The sequence below is a fragment of the Nyctereutes procyonoides genome, unplaced genomic scaffold (genome assembly GCF_905146905.1).
Source record: "Nyctereutes procyonoides isolate TBG_1078 unplaced genomic scaffold, NYPRO_anot_genome, whole genome shotgun sequence".
NCBI lineage: Eukaryota > Metazoa > Chordata > Mammalia > Carnivora > Canidae > Nyctereutes > Nyctereutes procyonoides.
In genome coordinates, this window is record NW_026575126.1 from 23,223,368 (window position 1) to 23,247,503 (window position 24,136).

The 24,136-nt window shown below is 46.3% G+C and overlaps 1 protein-coding gene across 5 annotated transcripts in view; it reads left to right on the forward strand.

Annotated features, from left to right (window-relative positions):
* The window catches only part of SLC44A3 (solute carrier family 44 member 3), a 93,308-nt gene that overhangs the window by 26,032 nt on the left and 43,140 nt on the right, over positions 1-24,136 (forward strand). For 4 of the 5 annotated variants that reach the window (XM_055339271.1, XM_055339272.1, XM_055339273.1 and 1 more), the window contains exons 6-10: positions 3,709-3,869; positions 5,934-6,023; positions 7,259-7,383; positions 11,534-11,720; positions 23,065-23,230. In XM_055339271.1, coding sequence (XP_055195246.1) covers positions 3,709-3,869; positions 5,934-6,023; positions 7,259-7,383; positions 11,534-11,720; positions 23,065-23,230 — 729 coding nt within the window. The remainder of the gene's footprint in view (positions 1-3,708; positions 3,870-5,933; positions 6,024-7,258; positions 7,384-11,533; positions 11,721-23,064; positions 23,231-24,136) is intronic. The other variant, XM_055339274.1, reaches the window with a different exon arrangement.

Below are 24,136 nucleotides of genomic sequence, written 5' to 3' on the forward strand. Positions count from 1 at the left end.
GTCACTTTAAGTTATAAGAGATACTTTCCATTCAGTAATTAAAATGTTCAGCCCAATATGATAGACTTCAGATTTGACTGCCAGTTGAAACTTTTCCTTCCCCGGGTTTGGCCAAGAACACATGGGAAGGGGACTGCAATCCTCTCCTCCTCCACTTCCTCCTCCTCCTCACCTTTTCCTCTCACAGTCTACTAAAATAGGCTTCTGACTCTCAGGTTGGCACAGCAAAAGTGAAGAGGAATAAGAGGGAATAGGAGCACTTTTATTTGTCTGATACTAGTACCAGTTTGCTGGGTGTGGGAGATGTTCCAGCCAGCTTTCTCCCATGGACACATTTTGGGTTCTTTGGAGACTCCCCATCGCTCTGGCTCTCTCAGCTCCAGTGTTCTTCATGTGGTCAAATGCATCTCTTCTCTGGCTGGTCATTTGCTAAGTTCCCTGGACCTGGGACATTAAGCAGCCACTTCTATCCTCTTTCTGCTAAGGGCCCCACAGTTTTCCATGTAGCTTTCTTGAACATTAAGGACACTAGCCTCCACTTCTCAGGGCTCAGACCTTAACCACCCATGGGGTCATCTAAGCCCTCTGAGTTTTCTAGGAAACACTTCTCAAGTGACTCAGGAGTGGTAACCCTCACCCTCTCTCCCTTGGGAACAGGAATGGATTCACATGAAAATTCTCTCTCTCAAAAAATAAAAACAAAACAAATGAAAAGCTTTTTAGAACTGTTCTTTGACATGATTCAGTGTACCTATCAATACCTGTACAGAGTCAACTTTACTGTATCCAAATAAAAAATGAAATCAACCAAGGTATCAAGAATGCAGACTTGACACATGAATTTAACTTAATACAAATGTGTGACATAACCTCACTGGAGGGGGATGAGAGAAAAGGAGCTGACCTAAGTAACTTTGGAAAACAGCTTTGTGACTAAATACTGTGAATGAAAAACAAAAATAACTGTACATAAGCACCATGCTCTAGTTGGTAATTTTGTTTCTCACAGGGATACTAATTAGCATTCTGACAGTACTTAGCAGGGTTGATTATAAGGGGACTTAGGATCAGTGACACCTCAGTTGCAATGAGCATACCTAGTACCCAGATATTGGTTTCTAAATACCATTTTCTGAGAATTCCTTGGAGAAATGACTGATTTTTAGGGCTTGGATAAGGAAAATACAAGATAAACATGGCATAATCTTGCAGAACCAAAAAGTGAGGATGTGCCCACAGAAACAAAAAAAGGTGGGGCATGTCAAATTACCCAGGGACCAACCTGAAAGACCTCCTAGTGTCCAAAGCTGGAACGATTGGAGCAATAGAATAAATAACAATCATTTAACCTAAATCATATAACCTAAAGAATAAAGTAAATATCCATGATTGGATAAATAAATGGGAGGAGGGCACAGCACAGAGGGATAAATCTTTACAGAAAGATTTACTACAAATAGTGTATGTAGATACTTGCCACTTAATTTCCATCCCCCTGAGAGTGAGCTGGGCTTAGTGACTCACTCCCCAAAAATACAGAAAGATAATGACAGTGGAGAAACCTGGTAGATATCAACCACCTTAACAAATGATCAAGTTTAACTTCACCAGTGATGTCATGTTGCTGTCATGTTCCCCAGTATTCTATGAAAAGACAACTTCATCTCTGTGGTGTTCTTCCCCAAACCCATAACTGCAATCTAATTATGAGAAAACATTAGAGACAATTTATCAAATACCAGACCATGAATCTTCAAAAGTGTCAAGGTCATGGGAAACAAAAACTAAGAAATTGTCATAGACCAAAGGCAACTAAGTGCAGCATGGCATCCTGGATTATATTCTAGAAGAGAAGTAAAAGGACATCTGTGAAAAGTGGTAAAATCCAAGTACAGTACCAATGCTAATTTCCTCATTTTCACAAAAGTACTTGGTTATGTTATATAAGATGTTAGGGAAGGTGAGTGAGATATACAAAGGAACTCTCCATAGCATCTTTGCAAGTTTTCAGTGGCTCAAAAATTACTTCAAAATTAGAATTTTTTTCTAAAATGTCCTAATCTCCAACTCCCAACCCTTTTATATTCTCAGTGTGGGTCAGGGGTTTGTGAATAATCTAACCAATTTTCTAACTTTTCTTTCTTTTTTTTTTTTTTTTTTTGGCAAGCCCAGCAAGGTAGGGTCCTACATCTCATTTTAGGGTATAATTTCTATTGTCTTTGAGCTTCAGATGCAAACTTCTGTTTACATTTCCTATTACATTCACATATGTTTTTAAAAGTCTCTAAAATGATATTATGCAGAGGGGCACCTGGCTGGCTCAGTAGGTAGAACATGGGACTCTTGATCTCAGGATTGTGAATTTGAGCCCCACGTTGGGCGTAGAGTTTACTTTAAAAAAAAAAAATTAGGGTCTTCTGGGTGGCTCAGTTGGTTAAGTGGCCAACTCTTGATTTTGGCTCAGGTCCTGATCTCAGGGTCCTGGGATCGAGCCCAGTCTTGGGCTCCATGCTTAGCAGGGAATCTGCTTCAGGATTCTCTCTCTCCACTCCCCCCACCCCTTTGCCCTGCTTATTCACACATGAGCACTCTCTCTGTCTAAATAAATCTTTAAAAAAGAGAGAAAGAATAGAATGATGTATTAGATATCAAAACAATGGCTGCCTGAGAAAAATGTATTTTTCTTCAAAGAGGAAAAACACTGCTATTTCCCATAGTTTATTTGTTCTATTGTACCTTTTGGGATTTGGGCCATGTGAATATATTACACTTTCAAATTGATTAATTAGGAAAAAGCTGCTTATTTGTATTACCCTTCTCTTGAATCACTATCCAGTGACTCAGGAACTATTTCTGTAATGTGACTTCCTGGGAAAGATTCTTCCCTATGTTCTATGTTGTATTCATTGAAAGTTCAGAAGCCATTTTTATTTCATGGACAATACAGTATTGTTTGCATTTGGGGTCTCCCATGTTTCATCTTCACACATTTCAAAAAGTGGTTGGTTTTTGCAGTTTGTCAGATAATTTGGCACTTCTTGAGCTGGGATTATTTGCACTGATGGGACCCACGGAAGGAAAAAAAGGCAGGACCCACAGAAGGAAAGAAAGAAAGTGTTTGTGGCCTCATTAAGAGTCATTAAGATGAACATCCCTGAGCATTTTTTATATTTCAGGAAGGGGCCCCAAAAGGTCAGCTTTTTCTTCTACCCAGGGCAGTTATCAATCACAGCTTTATTCATACATTCATCCCTCACAAGTACGCATTCTCTTTGGAGCAAGCCTCTCAAGCCTCATCCGTCTCCTTAGAGTAAAGCTGGTTGTTTCATCCACGCAGCTTGCAGCTTCCGATGGAGCCAGCCCTTTTGTCTAACAGCTCCTTAAAGACATGCTGCAGTGCTCGAGTTGGAGTTGGTAGTTTGCATCTGAGAAGGGCCAAGACAGGGGAGTCCCAAGTGTCACTCTCCAAGTGCAGATTTCTGCTTTCTCCAGGTCCCCATCAGCACTCCCACCCAGAGCATCAGCTGCTTCCTGGCACAGAGCACAGTTGCCCAGCTTTCCAGAGTGTACTTTGCAAACAGGATGCTAAACAACTTCTTATTTCTGCAGATCGAAGGTTTTCTTGGTTGTTGAGAACTTTAAATACAGATGGCTTTTTTTTTTTTTGAGTTAGCTTAATAAACATCTTTGCCTTCTGTTCTTTCGTAGCAAGTCTTTTCCTTTGTTTAACCGATGTGTCCCTCGGACCCCTGAGTGCTATTCCTCATTTGCGTCTGTTTTGATAAACGATGTCGACATCCTCCATCGAATCCTAAGTGGGATCATGTCCGGAAGGGACACAATCCTCGGCCTGTGTATCCTCGCCTTAGGTAATTTTCAATTAATTTTCTTGTAAATTTTCTTGCAGTGTCTGTGCCACAGTTTCTAGCGCTTACATATTTGTACAATGAAAATTAGCCTCTGACTTAAAGATAAAACTTCACGTATTTTCTTCATAAATATTTTCAATGTTTTTAGGCTCAGATGGGAGAGGGGACAATAGAATTAGGGAAACACCAGCTGGCGCTCTGCCAAGAGGCCTCACCGAGTGTGGGCTGCCTGAATATAGCAGCCGTGTTCAGAGCCTGGTCCTCAGTTCTGTGTAAGGATGGATGTGCAAAGCAGTTCGCAAGCTGGCCATGAAAAGTTCAACTGTCAGGGGAACCAGAAATGCACATCTTCTGGCCAGAATGCTCTGTCCCCACAGGCAAGCCAGATCAGAAGGCTGCTTGGTGAGCAAGGGAAGGAGGCATGTGCATCCGTGTTAAGTAACATCACACAGCAATGGCCTGATGCAGCCAACTGCCCGCATTGGGTTGTAGGCAGGTCAAGGCCTCAAGCTGGGACATGCCCTTCCTGGCATTTCTGGAAGCAGCTACCCCGACTCTTGACCCCTTAACTTCCTATTTGTTCTCTTTCAACGTGATGAGCCCCTTTAAGAGTCAACTTTGTCGGGATCCCTGGGTGGCTCAGCAGTTTAGCGCCTGCCTTTGGCCCAGGGTGTGATCCTGGAGTCTCAGGATCGAGTCCCACGTTAGGTTTCCTGCATGGAGCCTGCTTCTCCCTCTGCCTGTGTCTCTACCTCTCTCTGTGTGTCTCTCATGAATAAATAAATAAAATCTTAAAAAGAAAAAAAGAGTCAACTTTGTCTTTGAACAAGTTAGCACATTCTGCCAATGTGGGCTGTAGTAATGGCCTACCACCTACCCCTTCTCCAGTGGCTGCTCCCCAGCCTTTTGGTTGAAAAATTCTTTGGTCAGCCATGATTCTGTCAATTTACAGGCTGAATTTTCCACAATTTCATAATCAAAGGGTCACTACTTTCTGAATGCTTGGGGATGCCTAACTCTTCACCATTATGTAACTTCCCTGTTTCTTACGACCCAAATGTGCCAGCAGGCATCGTGCTTTCTCTTAACTCATTAAAATCTCATCAGAATTCTATCACCATTTGTAGGAGGGGGAAACAGGCTTACAGAGGTTAAGTGACTTGACTGAAGTCAGGCCATGACTAGAGGAGGTGGCATGGCTGAGACTTAAACCCAAATGTATTTTGCTCCTCAAATCCATGTTCTTAACCACAACACCAAACTATTCATATGTAATCCTGATTTGTTGTTTAGCAAAAAAGTAAAACCGTATATAAATTCACTGACATGCTTAACATAAATTAATAAGCTTAAAACCCCAAGAACTGGAAAGTAATGTGCAGATTTTTTACATATACAGCTTACCGAAAAATTAGAACCCTAAATTTTTCATTTCTAAAGGCATTGATTTTTCATATTTAGTAAAGATACATGAGCATGAGAACATTTAAAGTTAAAACTTTACATAAGCCCAATAAGAAGTCAAAAGAGTTAAGTATGGCAAAAAAAAAAATTTTTTAATGGTTCGTGTGGACTTAAAAAAAAAACATTAGGGGGGCCCTTGGGTGGGTGGCTTGGTCAGTTAAGCATCTGACTTAGGCTCAGGTCATGTTCTGGAATTGGGCTCCGTGCTTAGTAGGGAGTCTGCTTGTCCTTCTCCTTCTCCCTCTGTCCCTCCCCCTGCTCATGCTCTCCCTTTCTCCCTCTCTCAAATTAATTCATTAAAAAAATAATTTTGGATATTTGAAAATAAGACCTGATTAACGAAAGAAATTTTTTCTTTTTAATTCAAGAAGAATGCTAGGGCTTTAGATACTTGCTTACTGTAGCAGATTGAACTTGTATATGCCTCAGAGAGTGCCCTGGGTGTGTCTTGTTATTTTTGTTTAGTAGATGTTTAAGATATTTAGAAATTGAAGGAAATCCTTAGCACTCCCTCTTCTGGGCATCATGATAGTCCTGGCATCATCACCCTCACACCTGGATTGCTGTTGGAAATCACATATGTTTTGCTTAATTTTTCAGCCTTGTCTTTGGGCATAATGTTCACCTTCCGATTCATCACCACCCTTCTGGTTCAGATTTTCATTGCACTGATTATTTCTGGACTGTTGCGTAAGTATTTCCACTTGATTGATTTCCTTTTGATTAAATGAAAAGCCTTTCAACTAGGTATGGAACTTAAAAAGTTGGCATTTTTGAGCTAAATAAGTCTCAGAGAGTCTCTCATCCAACCCCATCAATTCACATATGGGAAAACTGAGTCAGAGAGGACAGACGGAGTTGCTTATGTCATGCACATAATAGGAAAGTTGATGCCAGTCTATTGCCACTGCTGCACTCTGCTGCTGCTGAGATGGGCCTGCCAGTCCAGCAATCCTAGTGGCCATGCCTTTAACAGACGACTCCAAGACTTGTTGGAAAGAATGCCTTCTTTTAAAAATGTCTTTTGAACTTTCATATCAGCCATGGATTCATGGGTCCCCACAGCTGTCATGCAATGGCTCCCACCCGTCTAAAAAGATTCAGGTCCTAAGCTGGGGCTTAGGTCCCAAAGACCCTCTCCTGTGCCCACTGGTTCCCCTTTTGTCACTGGAATGTGGGTGGGTCCATCCAGGGTTTGTCAGGAAAGGGGGCCTCATGGGGCACCCAGGAGGTTTGAAGGAGCAACAATTTACCAGCTGACATGGGATGCTTGAACTGATAATAATTGATATGACTGTAGGGTTTCTTTCCCCTGAATGATCAGCTCTGCCCTCAGCGACTTAGGGCCGTACAGCTCATAGTTCCACAGCGTGCCATGCTGGAGGACAGACACAGCAGCTATGACACTTTCCCACCTAGGCCAAGTTAAGACAAATGTGACCTCTGTAGTCACCATGGTGGTGGTGTAGGTGGCATGCGGTGCTTAAACGGAGGGCATTTGCAATGTCAGGGTATCCACCTAGTGTTGTGAGTGCCATGCTGATGTCCAGGCTCCCGCAGGGGTCATCACCAGTGGAGCTCGTTGGGCAGTTCTAGACTTTGGACTTAAATGTTGTTGCCCTCACTGCCCTGCCCATGCACTTTCTTCCCCAGTCTGTAGGCTGGGCTGACAGGATGCACCTGTGTTCTGGAATCACTTCCCTGTGCCTCCCAAAGACAAGCAGCCACTGCAGGTCCGGGTGGTTTGGAGATGCTACCCTGGCCCTGGCCAGCTCCTCCGGAGGGTCAGTGGTTCCACATAAAGCCCTAGGCCCGTGGAACCCACTATCAGAGCCAGGCCACCCCTTGCGTGGCCCACATGCTGGGGGTGGGGGGCGGTTACCCCATGCCTGTGTGCTGAGCTGCCCTGGTGTTTTGCTTTCTAGTTGTCTGTGGTGTCTTATGGTGGCTGTATTACGACTATACCCATGACCTCAGCATAGAATTGGACACAGAAAGGGAAAATATGAAGTGTTTGCTGGGGTTTGCTATTGTATCTACAGTAATCACGGTAAGAAACGCCCTTCCAGCAGGAGGTCAAGGAGCCTGCTAGGACTCTGAAATCCGAATAATTAGAGTTTAACCCAAAACAACTAGAATTTGTTGTTTTTTTTTTTACCTCAGAGTATGCATACATAATAGTAGGGTGAATGGACATACATGTTCAGTGTGTTCTCTTTTTGATTCACAGCACCTCCGTAGAATAAATCAAAGCCTTTAAAAAACAGGAAAAAAAGGCCTACCTTCTTCCCAAGTCATTTCTGCCATCACTCAGAGGTTGATTTGTTACTTGTGCTGATTCATTTTCCTTGAATACAGTACAACCATTTTTACCCTCAAGCGGCCATAAGGTGGACACTGTGGGGTCGGGGGAGGGGGCCGACTTACCACAGTTCCTGTTTCCTGTTTGCGAGGAGCCTCCCCCTCCAGCCAGTGGATGCTCCGGGTGTGACAGCTCCTACTGCCCTTGAACACAGAGAACCCTTTATTTCCAGACCTGCTGGCCACTGGATTATTTTGGTTCTCAGAGAACCTACCACCTGCCCCCGTCACCCCCCGCCAGAACCCCCCAGTTAAAAACTGGCAGAGTGTTGAGGCAGCAGATCCGGGTTGTTGCGGGAGGGAGGAGAGGGAGGTTGGCAGCCCAAAATCATTCGGGTCACTCCCCAGGGGGACATTAAAAGCACTAGAATCCCAAGGTCCCGGAGGGGGGCTGGAGTTGATTTTAGGCGATCATGGCCATTCCTGCCGGCGTGTTGCTTATTCACGGTCTGTGGATGCGCAGCGGCCAGGGTTCCCACAGGCCCTTTCGCTCTTCCAGCAAAGCAGACTCTCACCAGCCCACTTCTCTTCCCAGGAGAGCCTTCATTCCCATATTTGATAGTCTCCACATTTTCTCCTTTCTAGTGAGGTTTCAGGTTTGTGTTTTTCACATCGAAGGCATCTCAGGGAACAAGTGTATGATTAAGGAAAGTTCCCGATTTGTCCTGCCCCAGGCAGGGACCGGGCCCACAGCCACTCCAGGGCCTGTGAATGAGGCTGGAGGAAAAAGGACCCCCTCTGTACCCCAGGCTGACACTGGAGCTGTTGGGCAGTGGGGAGGGGGTGGGGGGCAGGGCTCCGAGCTGGGGGGAGAGCCAGCCTTCTTCCTGAGTCCTCCACAGGGCTTCCTTTGTCTCCACACACTGAACCTTTAATGGCACCAGACTCCAGAGTCAGGGGTGGCTTCTCCTCCTCACTGAGTGTAAAGTTAGCAAGAGGGAAGGCTGTGAAGGCAGAGAGGCTGTTGTCACCTTGTCTGTGAGGACTGTTCAGGTGCTGGGACAGAGGGTAGAAGCAAACAGCAGCTCACGCACCATTCACATGGCACATTGGTCACCACTCCTTACCCTGACACTCCCATGTAGTGAAGATCTCCCAGGGAGATCCTAGTCTGCTACCAGGACACCTGGGCGGATATGTTCCCATCTCCTGAGTCCATAGAAGCTACCTTACAAATCAACTTGAAGACATTGTTCTGGGGAGATGGGGGCTGCCTGTGAATATTATATAAATAGTTTCACCAAAAGGCCCAGCAGTGATGAGAAGAGAGGGTGAATGGCATTAAATGCACACCTCAGGGCATCAGCCTAGGAGTACAGGCTGAAGGGCAGCTCCCTGAGGCTTAGACCCCAGAAGAGTGAAGTCAAGACGTGGCCACCATGGTGAGTCAGTCCTGCCCCCCAGCCCAGCCTCGCCCACACCCCCCATTAGGTCCTGCTGATCCCCCTTGAGACTGGGGAGAGTGACGGATTAGAGACTCTGCACTTGTAATGAACATCCCTGCAGTGTACTCGGGAGTGTGAGAGGAATATTTTATGCATATATATAACTTGCAAAACACACATGCATTTAAATACACACATGTTAGCTTTCCACTTGGGAGCTAGAAGCCAAGTATATTTGCCTAGAGATCATATTATTTTGCTTCATGAAAATTTTAAGTAAGACCAAAAAAAAAAAAGTTGCTTTTTCTTATTGATAGTAGTAGGCATTGAAAATGCAGAGTTGGAAATTCCTACCTAGCCTTTACAGCTTTAGGGTATCCAGACCTCTTCCCTGGCTCCCCCTGACATGCTGCAGCTGGGTCAGGAGGCTCTGGTCCCAGCTCTGGGAGCAGATTGGGTCATCCCTCCTTCCCTTGACTCTCCTCTACTGGACTGTAAGATCCTGTGGGCCAGGAATGCTTCAGCCCAGCTGGGAGATAAAGGGTATTCTAAGCTAAAGGAATGGCACATGTGGGGTCACATGGACATGAGTGGGACCTGTGGGATGTTCCCCTGGCAGAAGCCTGAGAGCCCGTACAAAGAAGGACCATCCATGCCAGGAAGGTCCTGATCTGTGATGATAATGACTTTGATCTTTATTGAGGGATTTTGAGCTGGGAGATGACATCATTGATTCTATCCTTTACAAACATCACTTTAGCTTTGGGTTAGAGGAGGGAAAAGAACAGGAGTTGAGAGCCAAGGGGATTAAAAGCAGAGGCTCAAGGATGTTTTTGGGGTACAGATGATTGAGGATAATAAGACTTGAGCTGTGATCAACTGTGGGAATAGAGACAGATCTGGGAAGCCGAACACAGGCAACTGGGATTGTGCTGTGCACTGGGCACTGGGCCGTCCTTGACGTTAAAGGATGGCTCTGCTCTGAGGGAGCTTAATCTAATGGGAAATTCAGATGAGTAAACATTTGCAGTAGAAAATGCTGAGAGCTACAACTGGTAAGTTTGGGATGATATGGAAACGCACAGGAGAGGAAACTTATTCTTGGACAGTCCAGAAAAATCAGGGCCACTGGAATAGGGATTCTAGAAGAAAGAGGAGATTTTTATGTGAAGATAATGAATTTGGTTCAGGACGAGTTGAATTTGAGAGACTGTTGGATGTTCACAGCCTGGCCAGGAACTGACATGCTTACTCATCCAGCACCTAGAGAAGGGTGAGGCTGGAGGTTCTTTTTTTTTTTTTTTTCTTTTAATATTTTATTTATTTATTTGAGAGAGCACAAGCCTGAGTGAGGGGGCAAAGGGAGAAGGAGAAGCAGACTCCCTGCTGATCAGGGAGCCTGATGCTGGGCTCCATCCCAGGACCCTGAGCCAAAGGCAGATTCTTAACCAACTGAACCACCCAGGCACCCCGAGGCTAGAGGTTCTTATTTGAAATAAGGTTATCAGCCTCTAGGAAGGATGCTAAGACCACAAAGGAACAGGAGATAGCCCCCAAAGACTCTGAGAAACAACAGCGGAAGGAGTAGGAGAGCCAGAAGAAAGAGCATTCACAGAAGTCAAGGGAGGAGACAGTTTTAAGGAAAGAGGAGTGGACAGAGATCCGGGTGCCAGGCTCTAGGGAGGGTGTGAGGGTGGATGGCAGGTGGAGACTAGTCCGTGCGGAGCCTGCCTGTGAAGGGTGTGAGGAGGTGCAGGCGGCTGGGCTTGGGTGCGAGGGTGAATTTAACATATAACCTCCATGGAGGGGGGCCAGAGCCGATGGAAAAAGGCACAGAAGGTTGCTTTGAGGCACGATCACTGTCCTTTCCCCTCCTACTTGCATTCCTTGCCTTTTGCAGTCCTTGAGCATTCTCTGAGTCTCTCGGATATTGTGGTGAGGAGGAGAGGGTTAGAAGATGGTTCTCTGACCCTACAGGACCTTGTTTGCATTTTCTCTTGTTCTCTGCATGTTCCCTTAGGTGAGGGATTGTGTCTTGTTCACTGGTACAGCTGCAGGGTAAGCATAGCGACCAGCACATAGTAGATGCTCAATTAGGACTTGAAAATTTTTCTGGGGACGCCTGGGTGGCTCAGCGGTTGAGCATCAGCCTTCAGCTCTGGGTGTGATCCTGGGTTCACCGGATCAAGTCCTGCATCGGGCTCTCCACAAGGGAGCCTGCTTCTCCCTCTGCCTCTGTCCCTGCCTCTCTTTCTCTGTCTTTCATGAATAAATAAATAAAATATTTTTTAAAAATCAAAAAAATATATTTATCTGTTCCATTGTAATAAAAGTAGTGAGTAGCTATCTCAAAGAGCTGTTTGCTGAGATATCAGTGAAATATTAAGGTTTGCGTTAAGCTCTTCTTGGATGTTTATTATTTTGAGTAATTTAGTCTAACCTCTTTCTTACCAGGCAGTTGTGCTCAGCTTGATTTTTGTCTTCAGAAAGAGAATAAAATTGACAACTGAACTTTTCCAAGTCATAAATAAAACCATCAGCAGCTCTCCTTTCTTGCTGTTCCAACCACTGTGGACTTTTGCCATCCTCATCTTCTTCTGGGTCCTCTGGGTGGCTGTGCTGCTGAGCCTGGGAACTGCAGGTAAGCGCAGTGGGTCCTTCATCTCAGAGCTGTGCACTTTAGAGCCATTGGCCTGTTTACGTAGGGACCGGATCTCCTGTGCGGTGAGAGGCGTCTGATGACAGTGGGGATGGTGCCAGGGGCTCTGTCATGGGGGGAAGCAGGAAAATCCTTTCCCTCTTTTATACTGGCTTTAAAGAAACTGGGTTTGTTTCACAAGAGGAATAAATTCAGTAAGGACTGGAAGAGCTTTCGGAAAAACTACAATATGAACAAAAGCCTCTAAAAGGAAGGATTTAGATTTTATCTGAGGCAATTTGCCAACTCCTCTCAAATTAGGTGATCAAGAAGAATGTCCTATTAAAGTCTGTTAATAGGACTGCTCAGTAGAGCCGTGTAAGCTTGAAGCGAGTGCATATGGAGGTTCACATCGCCTAGGTCCTGAGAAGACAGTCCTGAGTCGCCCACCCTCCTGTTGTCTCTCTTCAGTGGTTTTCTACCAGAGGATTCCTCAGAGTCAGCTAAGGGGCTTTATTATTAAAATACACTGGCCTGGGCCCCATCCTCAGAGATCTTTTTTTAAAAAAATATTGTATTTATTTATTTGAGAAAGAGAGCATGAGTGGGGGGGTGGCCGAGGGAGAGGGAGAAGCAGGCTTCCTGCTTAGCGGGGAGCCCAATGCCGGACTTTAGCCCAGGACCCCAAGATCATGACTTGAACCGAAGGTAGACACTTCACCAGCTGAGCCACCCAGGTGCCTCCATCCTCAGAGATCTTGATTCACTTGGCTTGAGGTGGGGCAAACTATATTTTGTTGAGGCCCCATAACAGGGCAAAGAAGTGGTATTTAAAGTACTGTCTGAAATGAGATAATGAGCTTCTGTCAGGATATATATTACTCCTTTATTGAGGAATCTTGCAATGGGGGGGAAATGTCAGAATGAAGTAGTGGGCTTCGTCAAGCAGCTGGTCTGTGTGCTGGCGCAAGCTCCTCATCTCACTGCGGGCTAGGAACAAGCAGAGTGAGGACAGGCAGCCAGGCTGTGGACACACCTTGAGTGGCCCCGTTCTCTGTCTGCTCTAACTCCTCTGGCTGATTTGGTTAAGAACCACATTCACACTCGGATGGGAGTACCAAAGAGTAAGTTGCCTTCCGAACCTGTCACCAGATGGATAAGAACCACGGCGGATGTCAAATCAGCAAAGCTACTGTAATTCCTTACTCTTTCATCAAGTTTATTTTGTCCCCTATTGGCTCTGGTCAAAAATGTAAGAACAACTGCTGTGTAGTAGATTCTTAGTAAACTGGGGTCTCTTCCCTCTCCTCTGGAGAAAACTGATCCATCGGAGCTTGCTCAAGATCGTCAGGAGGCCCCCTGGAAGGTACAGCCCATACTCCCAGCTCGGAAGACACTGCCAGAGCACTCTTTTCTTTTGTTCTCTGGAAGCTTTCTGAAGATCTGCAGGGAACTCAGACTAATCATCCAGGAAGAAGCCTTGGTTGAGCAGACGGGACTGTAATCAATCAGGATGAGGTTTGTCTGGGAGTAACAGAAGGCTCAAACAATCAGTGGCTTAAATAAGATACTAGGTAATTTCTCTCTTACGTAAAGGAAGTCTACAAGGAAGAGCCCCATGCCAACGTGGTCCTCTAGAGATGGAGGCCGTAGGTGCTTGCGTTCTGCTTCAGCTCAGCGCCTTGTGCTGACATCCTGTACCACTTGCTTCCACCCGGTGACTGAAATGGACACTCAGGCTCCAGCCATTAGGAAGGTGGTGGGGACAAAGGTGAGCCGCCCTTCCCTCTCTCACGCCTTCTAGAAGCCGTGACAGCACTGACACTTCCACCCCACTGGCCAGATCCTAGTTACACAGCAGCACCTTCCTGCGGGGGAGGAAAGGAGATGCAGTTGCATCGGGGGCAGCCACGCACAGTTAAAAAAAAAATTAGAGGTTCAATTGCCGAGAAAAGGCGAAGAACAGATATTAGGGGACAATTAGAAGTCTCAGCTAGGGTAACACTGAACGGTTCTATTTTGCTCCTTTGAAGGAGTCTCGGTCCCGCTCAGGAAGGAGGGCAGTGGCCTCGGTACATGCAGGCAAGCAAGCATTTGTTGGACAGGGTCCAAACTCCAGGCTCGGCGTTAGGAGCTTTCTTAGGTTGTCTGCTTTCAGCATTGCAGTCCCCTTTTGTCATATATGTTGTTATGCTCAAGTTCTGGGCAAGAGAATTGAGGTTCTGAGTACTCGGTTCGTGGAAGGTCACCCAGCTAGGAAGTGCGAGGCTCTCTGGCTCCAGAGCCCTAGGCTGGGACCCGTGCACCCTCCACCATCTCACGTTTCCCGTGTCTGGGATAAAAGGTGGGCCTCCTCAGTTTTGTGTCAAGTCAGAGCAGTGCTGCGGCCACAGCAGGGGCTGGTGGATGTGGCCTGTGCCCATAACGTTGTTTGGGGTCTGTGGTTACAGGACAGCATGGCAGGGCCAGAGGTCGAAGCCAGGGTGGGCTGGGAGTGACGGGTAGCAGCGGGCGGCAGGGCATGACACCCGGGGTAGTGGACTGTGGTATCTGAACCCTGGCCCTAAAGAATCACCAGAGAAAGGGTGAGGTCATGGAAATATGACTCAGGACCAGGGAAGAACCTTCCTTCCTCCTCCAGCCTCTGGGGCACGGCTGCCCTCTCCCCCACACCGTCCCCTGGGCTGTGAGTCTGGCTGAAGGAGATCGTCCCTGTGGTTAACCCATAATACTCTGGAGCAGGGCACGTTCATTTGTTCTTGCCTTTTAATTCACAAGTGTTAGGGGAGCAGGTGGAGCCGAGGGCCTGGGCCGGGCGCTGGGGAGGAGGGGTGGTCTCCTCACAGCACTGAGAGTCGAGCAGGACGGACAGTTAAACGTGCTCATGGTGCAGGTTGATGACTGTCACCATAGGAGGGATTTGGGGAGCTCCGAGAGCACCGGACCCAGGCTCGACCCCACAGGGTGAGTCAGGAAAGGCTTCTCACAGGATGGGCTAGAAATTGCCAGATCAGAAAATACAGAAGGAAGCCAAAGGGGATTCCATAGGGGTCACAAGCAAACACCAGGAGACGGCCTGGCCACAGAGGACAGGAGAGAGCCAGTGCTGGAGTGAGGGGTGCAGTCGGAGAGGACCAGGTCCCAGGGCCACCTCACAGGTGGGCTGCCAGCGTGCTGTCCCTTCAGTTCCCCGTCAGCCCAGGTTGGGCTCAGGGCTGAGGGGCAGGAAACAGCGTCTGCCCCAGTGCTGTGAGCAGGAGAGGCAGGGAGCCAGGTAAGGGACTCCGCGGGGCCGAAGGTCACCCCGGAGGTCACGTACTCCAGTGTGGCCATCCTTGTCAGTGGACGGAGGGAACCAGCAAGAGGGTGAGGAGCAGAGGGGCAGGAGACAAAACCAAAGCCAGGTGCCTGGGACCCAAGGGAGGCCCGCTACTAGCTGCCCTTCCGCTTTCCAGGAGAGCAGGTGTCCCACCGAGCCACGGTGTCCCTCCTCCCCGGGCTCAGGCATCCTGAGAGCCAGACTGGCTGTCCCCTCTGGCCACCTGCCTCTCCTTGCCATTCTCCTGTGGGCCGCGCCAGGCGCACAGAACTCCTTTGTTCTCAAAGGCCTTTTCACTCAGTGCCAGAGCCACCACTCAGGGGCTGGGCAGGTCACTTCGTTGCTTCATGTCATTTTGACCGTCGAGAGACGCCCCAGCTGCGCTTACGGGAGGCTAGGAGCTGCCGTGGGAGCTTGTGCAAAGAAGCCAGGTGACGGGGTCAGAGAGGCCAGCACAGCACCTGGTCGTCTCACTCCACGTCCCCTCCGGCAGCTATAAAACCCTCCAGTTGTCCAGTCCGTGCCCCCTGGGCCAGGAAGGCGGGGCAGGGGGTCCTCAGCGGGTAGTAGTTAGGAGCTTTTTATCATGTCAGGTGGTTGAATGAACTAACATTTTAATGTGTAAAAAAAGAAAAAGAGATACAGAAAAAGTGAACTTGGGTTGTTTTTGCCCAGATGAGTTGCTTCTCTAGTGACTATAAACCAGTATCTGAGCTAGTTGACAAGTTCTGGCTTGTTTGGGGATTGTTTCAGCAGACCATATCCAGGCCCTCCAGCAAGGACATTTATTAGCCTCTGAGGAACTGTCTGCTACCAGCACGTGACAATGACTAAAAAAATCCAATGAGGGCAAAGTGAACCCTGTAATGACCTTGGGATCCCAGCAGGTACAGGTGGCAGGGTAGAAGGAGCCCATGTGGCCTCATTAGGCCCAGTTGTCGATAAGGTTGACCCCAGAAGCCCCAGAGTCAGCAGTGGCTGAAGCTCATCTTAGGGTGGCACTTCCCCTCCCCAGGTGCTGCGGTTAGAAAGGTAATCACAGGGATGTGTTCAGGTGCTTGGGACAGGCAAAGGGCCACGCTTGGGAAGGAGACAGTAAGGACGGGCAGGTTTCCCATCAAGGGACCCAGCATCCAGGCTGGCTCTGGCCTTCCTTGTATGATAATATTCTGTGCTTCCCTTTTCCCATTTTTCACAATGGAAAAGTGATGCTTTCCCTGGCTGCTGCACAGGGATGTGAGGAGGATGAAATGAGGCCAGAGCTTTGCTTTGCAAATGAGGGACCTTGTCTGTCCCTTATGTTGGGAATTCCCATTGACTAAGGAGTATCTGGTACTAGCTTCAGCTTTAGTCTCTGCTCTGCCTGGCATATTTGAGAACACAGTCTAAAAGAAAATTGTCTTCTTTTTTAAATTCTGAGAATTTGAGAAGATAAAGCCTCCTAGCAGCCCAGACCTGTCCTAGGGACGGGCAGAGGGAGCTTGCACAAAAGAGATCTGAGACACCTCCTGCTTTGTTGAAGTTTATGGTCGCCTTTGAGAAAGTGCAAAGGAAAACCATCTCCATGGACATCTTTGTGCCTTCGCACCTGCTGTGACCTTCATCTGGAAACACCTCCTCTTCACGAACTGCATCCTAGCTCTCTACCCCAAACTGCCTGGGGAGCTAGTCATTCTCGACTACTCAGGAATTGTTTGGAGCATTGTATTTCTTAGACAATCTATAAATTCTCCAGGCATACTTTGTATTGCTTCTTCATTTTCCTGGCATTTTTTTTTTATATTCTTCATTCTTTCAATAGCTCTTCACTGCGTGCTTACTACCGCTAGCCTGGAAACTAGAAGTACAGCCATGAGCAGGACAGTGAGTGGGGAGAGAGGGAATAAGTAAGTAAATATAGTATATGTCCGATGGTGACGAGTCCTACCAAGAACAGTATTGCAAGATACTGACTCATGCGTTACCATCCCACTAGCATACGGACTATGAGGGCAAGGGCCATGTCTTTTTCTTTCTGTGTCTCTCAACTCAGCCTGCAGCCCCCAAATGACTTCAGGAAGCATGCCCTGAATCAGTGAGTGAATTCGCATTAGTGCTGTATTAAATGAGATGTATACACAGAAAGAACTTGGTAAATCCCAGACTCTATGTCAGCGAGATTTTCTTCTCTTTTCCCTAATCTGTATGCTGTCAGAGCAGAAGCTGAGCCAGTGGGAGACACAGGCAGGAGGGATGTCAGTGGGACACCTGAGCCAATTTGCTGGAAGAGGCCAAAGTATAGAATGTTCTAGAAAGTTGAGTCCTTCCAAGTTGGACCTGCTTCCTTTGGGAAATTATCCCAACTGGCTGGTCTGCCTTCCTTGAGAAACTGCCATTTATATGTTCATGAGTATCACCTTAATCTTTCGAAATGCTTTGAAGCTTGTATATAATATCTGGACTTATAACTAGCTTCATGATGACTTTCCTCCAGCTGATATTGATGATATCCAGAAAATGGTCTCAGATCTCTATAGTAAGATTATTAGGGATATAAGATATATTGGATTTATTTATGTATACATAGGATATATTGAGGAAAGTTGATTCATTCATTTATTTGTTCATTCAATAAATATTTATTGAACATTTACTGTATCAGACCCTGTTATAGAAAAATACAGCTTTCCTTCTAGTTTGGAAGCTAGGGAGGATGGGTGTTAAATAAAATAAGTGAATTTTATAGTACATTAAAAGTTAATAAGTGGTATGGAGAGAAAGCAGAGAGGAGGAATGAGAAATGCTTAAGGGGGAGAGTAATTTTAAATGTGGTGAGTGAGGAGGACTTCTCTGGGGTAACGTGAGCAAAGATTTGAAGGAGGTAAGGGCAGAGCCATGAGGCCATATAAGGGAAGGGACAGTGTTCTTGGCAAAGGGAACAGCAAGAGGCAAGGGTACTGGGGAAACAGCGAGCAGACCCCTTCCGCTGGAGTGGGATGGTTAAGGGAGAGCATGGGTCAACAGGGGGTCAGAGAGAGCATGGGGTCAGATCCTTGGGCCTTGTAGCCTTTATAGGAACTCTGGTTCTGATCTGACCTGGGAAGTCATTACAGTTTTAAGCAGAATAGTGACGCGATCCGATGTACATTCTAACAGCCATCCGGGGAGGAGATGATGCTGGCATAATAATGGATGAGGTGCGACATATCAGATTCTGAGTCTATTCTGAAGGATTTCCTGATATATTAGTGGAGAGGAGAGATCTAGAGGTGACACTGAGCAACTGAAGGATGGGACTGCTGTCAGCTGAGAGGGGGCAAGACTCTGAGCGGAGCTTTTTATGGGGGATTATATAGGTTTTGATCATGTTAACTGAGACATCTTCTTGGCAGCCAGATGGAGATGTCAAGCGGGGGATGAGCAGTTTGAAGCTGAGGTTTTTGGAGCCATCCGAGCTAGAGATCTACATTTGGGAATTGGGGAGCATATAAATGGTATTTAAAACCACGGGAGTAGAAGGAGGGCAGAGAGAGGAGAGAGCCAATCCGAGGACTTGTTTCGGGGACCTTCAGTGGAAGAGATTTCTGGAGCTGAGGAAGAACAGAAACTGAGGCCGGCCAGGAGCAGCCCCAGGGCAGGAGGATGGAAAGTGTCCTGGAGTTCGGGTGAAGGACGCCAGGGACATGTTAGTGGCGTCCGATGTGTCAAATGCTACTGCTAAGCGAGGTAAGACCTGAGGACTGACCAATGAATTTAGCAACAAAACGGCTTCAGTGAAATCTGAGGGGAGTGGATCACGATCCGAGTGGCTTGAAGAGGGAGAAAAGGATTGCGGTGTATGTAGACACAATCCTGAGCAGTTTGGCCACAAAAGAGGAGCAAAGGGGCACCTGGCTGGTTCACTCAGAGGAGCGTGGAACGCTAGGTCTTGGGGTCATGAGTTCTAGCCCCACATTGGGGGTAGAGATTATATTAAAATAAAAAAGTATATAACCTTAAAAAATGTTTTTAAGGAGGAAGAGAGAAATGGCAAGGAAGTGAGAGGAGGAGAGTCAAGAGTAGGGTTTGTTTTTCTTTCAAAGATGAGAGATGGTTAAAAATGATTCCATGGAGAGGAATACTTAGGTGAAGGAAGCAGGAGGCGAGAATTGCTGAAGAGCTGTCATCAGAAGATGGGGGGGGGGGATCCAGTGGAGGATTACGGACAGTTTATCACATTAAGTGGGGGTCAGGCTACGGCTTATGCTGACCAGGTAAGCTGTTGGGGGTAGACACCCGCACAAGCTTGCCAATTGCTCCCTTTTCTCCTAGAAACTAGAAGTAGGTCTCCATCGACAGAGTGTGGCAATGGGAGGAAACCTTTAGAAGTTGAAGGGGAGATGGAGAGACTGGTAAAGCACCATGTGAGTTCCTGATAGTCACTCAGATGGGGTCTTCTTTCTGATTCTTTGCTTCTTTCATGTTCCCCCCTTAATGGCTAATGTCCAGCATCATTCCAACATGCAGTAGTTGCTTAATAAATATTTGTTAACTCCAGGTGCACCTGGGGAGCTCAGTCAGTTAAGGGCTGCCTTTGGCTCAGGTAAAGATCCCAGGGTCTTAGGATGGAGCCCCACGTCGGGCTCCCTGCTCAGCGGGGAGCCTGCTTCTGCCTCTCCAGTTCCCACTCCCCTAGCTTATCCTCTCTTTCTGGGTCAAATAAATACATAAAATCTTTTTTAAAAATTTTGCTAACTCCAGAGCTGGAATTCTCTTTACCTGTATTTCAGTTATAGCTACCCCTGTATTGGGTACTCACACTTCCAAGTGTCTTACCCACTTTATCCCATAGCAGCTGCGGGTGTGGTACTTGGAGTCACAAGAGTGGACGGGGTCACCAAGTGTGCAAGGAGCGGGTATTAGTGTCTTCACATTACAAGTGATGGAACAGAGGTGTTCCAAGGTCCCATGACCTGCCTGAGGCTGGTCGGCCATTAGGGGATGGTGCAGAGATACGAATCTCAGCCTGTGGGACGCAAGCCCAAGCCTGTAACCACTGCCTCAGGGTTCATCTTGTCCACCATCTTCTCCTTGACAATGAGAGGACAAAGGCCCAGGTTGCTTATCACATGTGTCAAAGCTGAGAGTGGGACCGAGTCCTCTCCCAATTCAGTGCCCTTTGCACCATCATCCCTGGGAGCTATCCTATCTTGGGATCTACCTGAAGTCCAGTTCCTGTTATCGCGTGTTGCCTACGCCTAGTAGGTAGCTAGAGTGAAACAGTCTAGCAACAAAGGGGCTGGTCCTGAGGGCTCTCGCTTGCACGGACACCGTCCTCCAGGAGAGGGCAGTCTTGTGCGCATGACCACGCCTGCCCCACCCACAGGCTGCAACCACCCCTTTCCAGGCTTTCCCTCTGAGACCACAAGGCCTGATTCTTCAGAGAATGTTTGCCTAAAGCAGAGGTTTTGGAGCAGTAGGTTTGTCCCCCAGGTGGCATTTGGCAATGTCTGGAGACCTTTTAGTTCATAACTGGAGGTGGGGAGGAAAGTTGCTCCTGCATCTAGTGGGTAGAGGCCAGGATTAATGCTAAACATCCTACAGTGTGCAGGGTAGCCTCCCACCCCCAACGAAGGATTATCTGCACCAAAATGTCAGTTGGTTTGTTGAGAAGTTGTGAAACCCTAATCTCAAGGAAAGTCTGTAAACAGCCTGCTATAACCGAACCAGAGGAACAAATAGAAGGTGGCTTAGACAAAGGGACTCTAAAACAGCAATGACCAGGGATGCCAGCGTGGCTCAGCGGTTGAGCGTCTGCCTTTGACTCAGGGCGTGATCTCAGAGTCCTGGGATCGAGTGTCATGTCGGGCTCCCTGCATGGAGCCTGCTTCTCCCTCTGCCTGTGTCTCTGCCTCTCTCATGAATAAATAAATAAAATATTTTTTAAAAATAAAATAAAATAAAACAGCAATGACCAGAGTAACTTACAAGCTTACTGCTGCTTGGCTTCTGCTTCTTTGGGGAATGCCAAGGGCTTGAAGACTGGTATGAACCTTGTCTTAATCACTTTAGCCACTCTCCAGTCGCTAGGACTGAAATATGCCAAGCTGAAATATATGTGAGTGTGCCCCTGACAGTGCAGGGCAGCCAAGAAGAGAGACCATTCCCCTTTAGCATCCGGGGCCTCTGTATTTACCTTTCATCTGTCAAAGAAAGCATTCCTCTTGTTCTGTGGGAACATTTTCCACCCCCAAACTATTTGTTTTGTTGTAGACCTGTTTTTGCAAAACTGTAGTCTATCCCCAGGACTTGACCTGGCAGGAAGTAACAGTGTGCTTGTTGACTGGCCCTGGTCACTTCTGATATTCGATGAAGTGATTCTCCAAGTCTCCACTGACCCGATCTACCCAAACTGTGTTAGTGGTGAGGGGTCAGCTCCGATAGCCCTGGGAATGCTTTCCTGAAACACACCCATTTTGGAAAAGCATAAATGTTTATCAGTGCCGTACCTGAAACAGAGATTGCTTCCAAGCCAGAAAGAGCCCAGTGCTCAATAAATATTAACTAATCTGTAAATCAAGCCTCTCCACCGTTTCTCACAATGTGACTCTTGTTCAGCAGAACACAGAGCCTAAGGAACTAAGGCTAGCCGTGGTCCATGGAATCAGATTGTTCTACAGCATGATTATCTTCTCCCACTTCCTCTGCAGGGACCCTATTGTGAATGTCTATAGACACGTGAATTATGAACCTAAAACCAATTTATAGCTATAAAGGAAAATATAAAACTACCTTTAAATGTTGCTCAAGTTGTAGGCTTTGCTAAAGACTGAAGTGCCTGTCTTCTTACATAACAGTGGTTTATTCTAAACATATAATGGAGAACATCTAGAAATCAAACATAGCCACAGAGCTGGGATTTGGATTTACTAAATCCAACCTGAACTGAATTGAATTGAGAGCTAATTCAGGGGCTTCTTTAGCTGAGGGCAAATAAAAGAGGGTATAGCCATGTCAAAGGTAGAGCACTGTCGGGATGACCCTGCTGGCCTGGTTTAACACAGTATTGAGTTCCTGAAACTTCATTCAATCATTATCATTTATGGAATGAAATTTTTACGGACCAGGCCTTATATTAAGCATTTCCCATGTAATCTCATTCCAACTACCAGCAGGAAATGGACATTATACCTAAGGAGACTAAATATCTTGACCTGGGCTAACCAGGAAAGGCTCAAGCTGAGATATGAACTAGAAAGTTACCATTGAGACCCAATAGGTATTTTAAATGTGCTAGAAGAGTTTGCCCTTGCAGTGAAATCTGAAATGAATCCCTTTGAAAAAATGAAGCTTTTTGGGTCTTTTATAAACTCTAAATTTTTGGTGAAGCAGAGTTCTAGGCTATTGTCCTAATGGCTTTGTGTGATTTCACCCACATAACAAATTTTGTTTGTATCACAAAGAAGTGTGGTAGAAAAACTATAAATTTTAGAATCTGGCATATCAGGATTTATATTCTCCTTTCCCTGATCATGAGCAGTGAGAGTTTATCAAAAGTTTCTTGACTCAGGACACCTGGGTGGCTCGGTGGTTGAGCATCTGCCTTTGGCTCACATCGTAATCTCAGGGTCCAGGGATTGAGTCCCGCATCAGGCTCAGGAGCCTGCTTCTCCCTTTGCCTGTGTCTCTGCCTCTCTCTGTGTCTCTCATGAATAAATACATACAATCTTAAAAAAAAAAAAAGTTTCCTGACTCTCCCAAACCTCAGTTTTCCTATCTACAAAGTGGGATGAGCATTAGAGTTTGTATAGTTCAAGTGTCTCGCAAATTACCTACCCATCAGTCATCATGAATATTGTTATTGATATTACTCATAAGTTAAAAGTGTGTTCTCATTTTTCAATTTTTGCTATGAAGATATCAAATTAGGGTGGATGCTTCCAACTTTACTTTGGCATCTGTGAGTCTGCATAATGCTAACGGCCAGCTACAAGGAAGTATGGCCCATTGAATCATCTCCCGTGGTTGGGCAAACATTGAGGTAAAGCATGTTTGTGTTTTAAACTTTAGGAGCTGCACAGGTTATTGAAGGTGGCCAAGTGGAATATCAGCCTCTTGTAGGCATTCGGTATATGTGGTGGTACCATTTAATTGGCCTCATCTGGACCAGCGAATTCATCCTCACATGCCAGCAGATGACTATAGCTGGGGCACTGGTCACTTGCTACTTCAACAGGTAGGTCTTGCATGTTACTGCTCTTGATTTGTCTACATCCTTCAAGTCAAGTATCATGAAAGATACTTTGGAGTTTTAAAAGGGGTTGGCAGAAGTAAAACCTAAGGTAAAAATCAGAGCAGGATGCTCCTTTGGAAGTGAAAAGAAATATTATACCTTAAATTTGTCACATTTCCAAGCTCTTTTGCCTTAAGCTAGAAAATGCAGAGGAAAGCAAAACAGGGGTATAATCCAACTGCTTAGAGTTGAAAGACGTCGGAAAGGAAAGGTTGACTTCTGTAAGTATCCATTCTTTTTGACTTCAAACTTAAAAAAAATACTGGTCTATTTGGAACACACTTCAGTAAGTTCTGTGAGCATTATTTATCTTGTGTAAAATGAGGAAAATGTTTTCTTGGGAAATAATTTTAAATCCTAAGGAAATTGTATATAGCAATAAAATAGAGTTTGTGTTCATATACTTAAGTACTAGTGAATTAATTACTTCTTTGTTCACCGTGATACTTAGTTAAGTGTTCTCACCCCATTACCTCATCAAAATAATTGAGGACACACACACCCCCGAACTTTTTACCTCATTTGTGTGTGTGACTCTCCATGGGGCAAGGATAAAACCACAGGCAAGTAGAGCAGGCCAGGACAATGACAGGGTTGGACTGAGGACAGGAAGTTTATTTCATGATAGGGCTGATCCTCCTCTAATCTCCCAGACCAAATGAGCAGATAAGCATGAATATTTCGTGGGGGTAAGAAAGTCAACCAGGGATGATTCATCCCAATGAGCAATTACCTCCCGACAATAAGGAGCACTGTGGGTTTTAATACAGGGGTGTTGTTTGAGAGCTTTCATCATCAGAGACTCTGTAGGATGCACACAGAGCTTATAGTCCTTAGCCTTGAGAACCT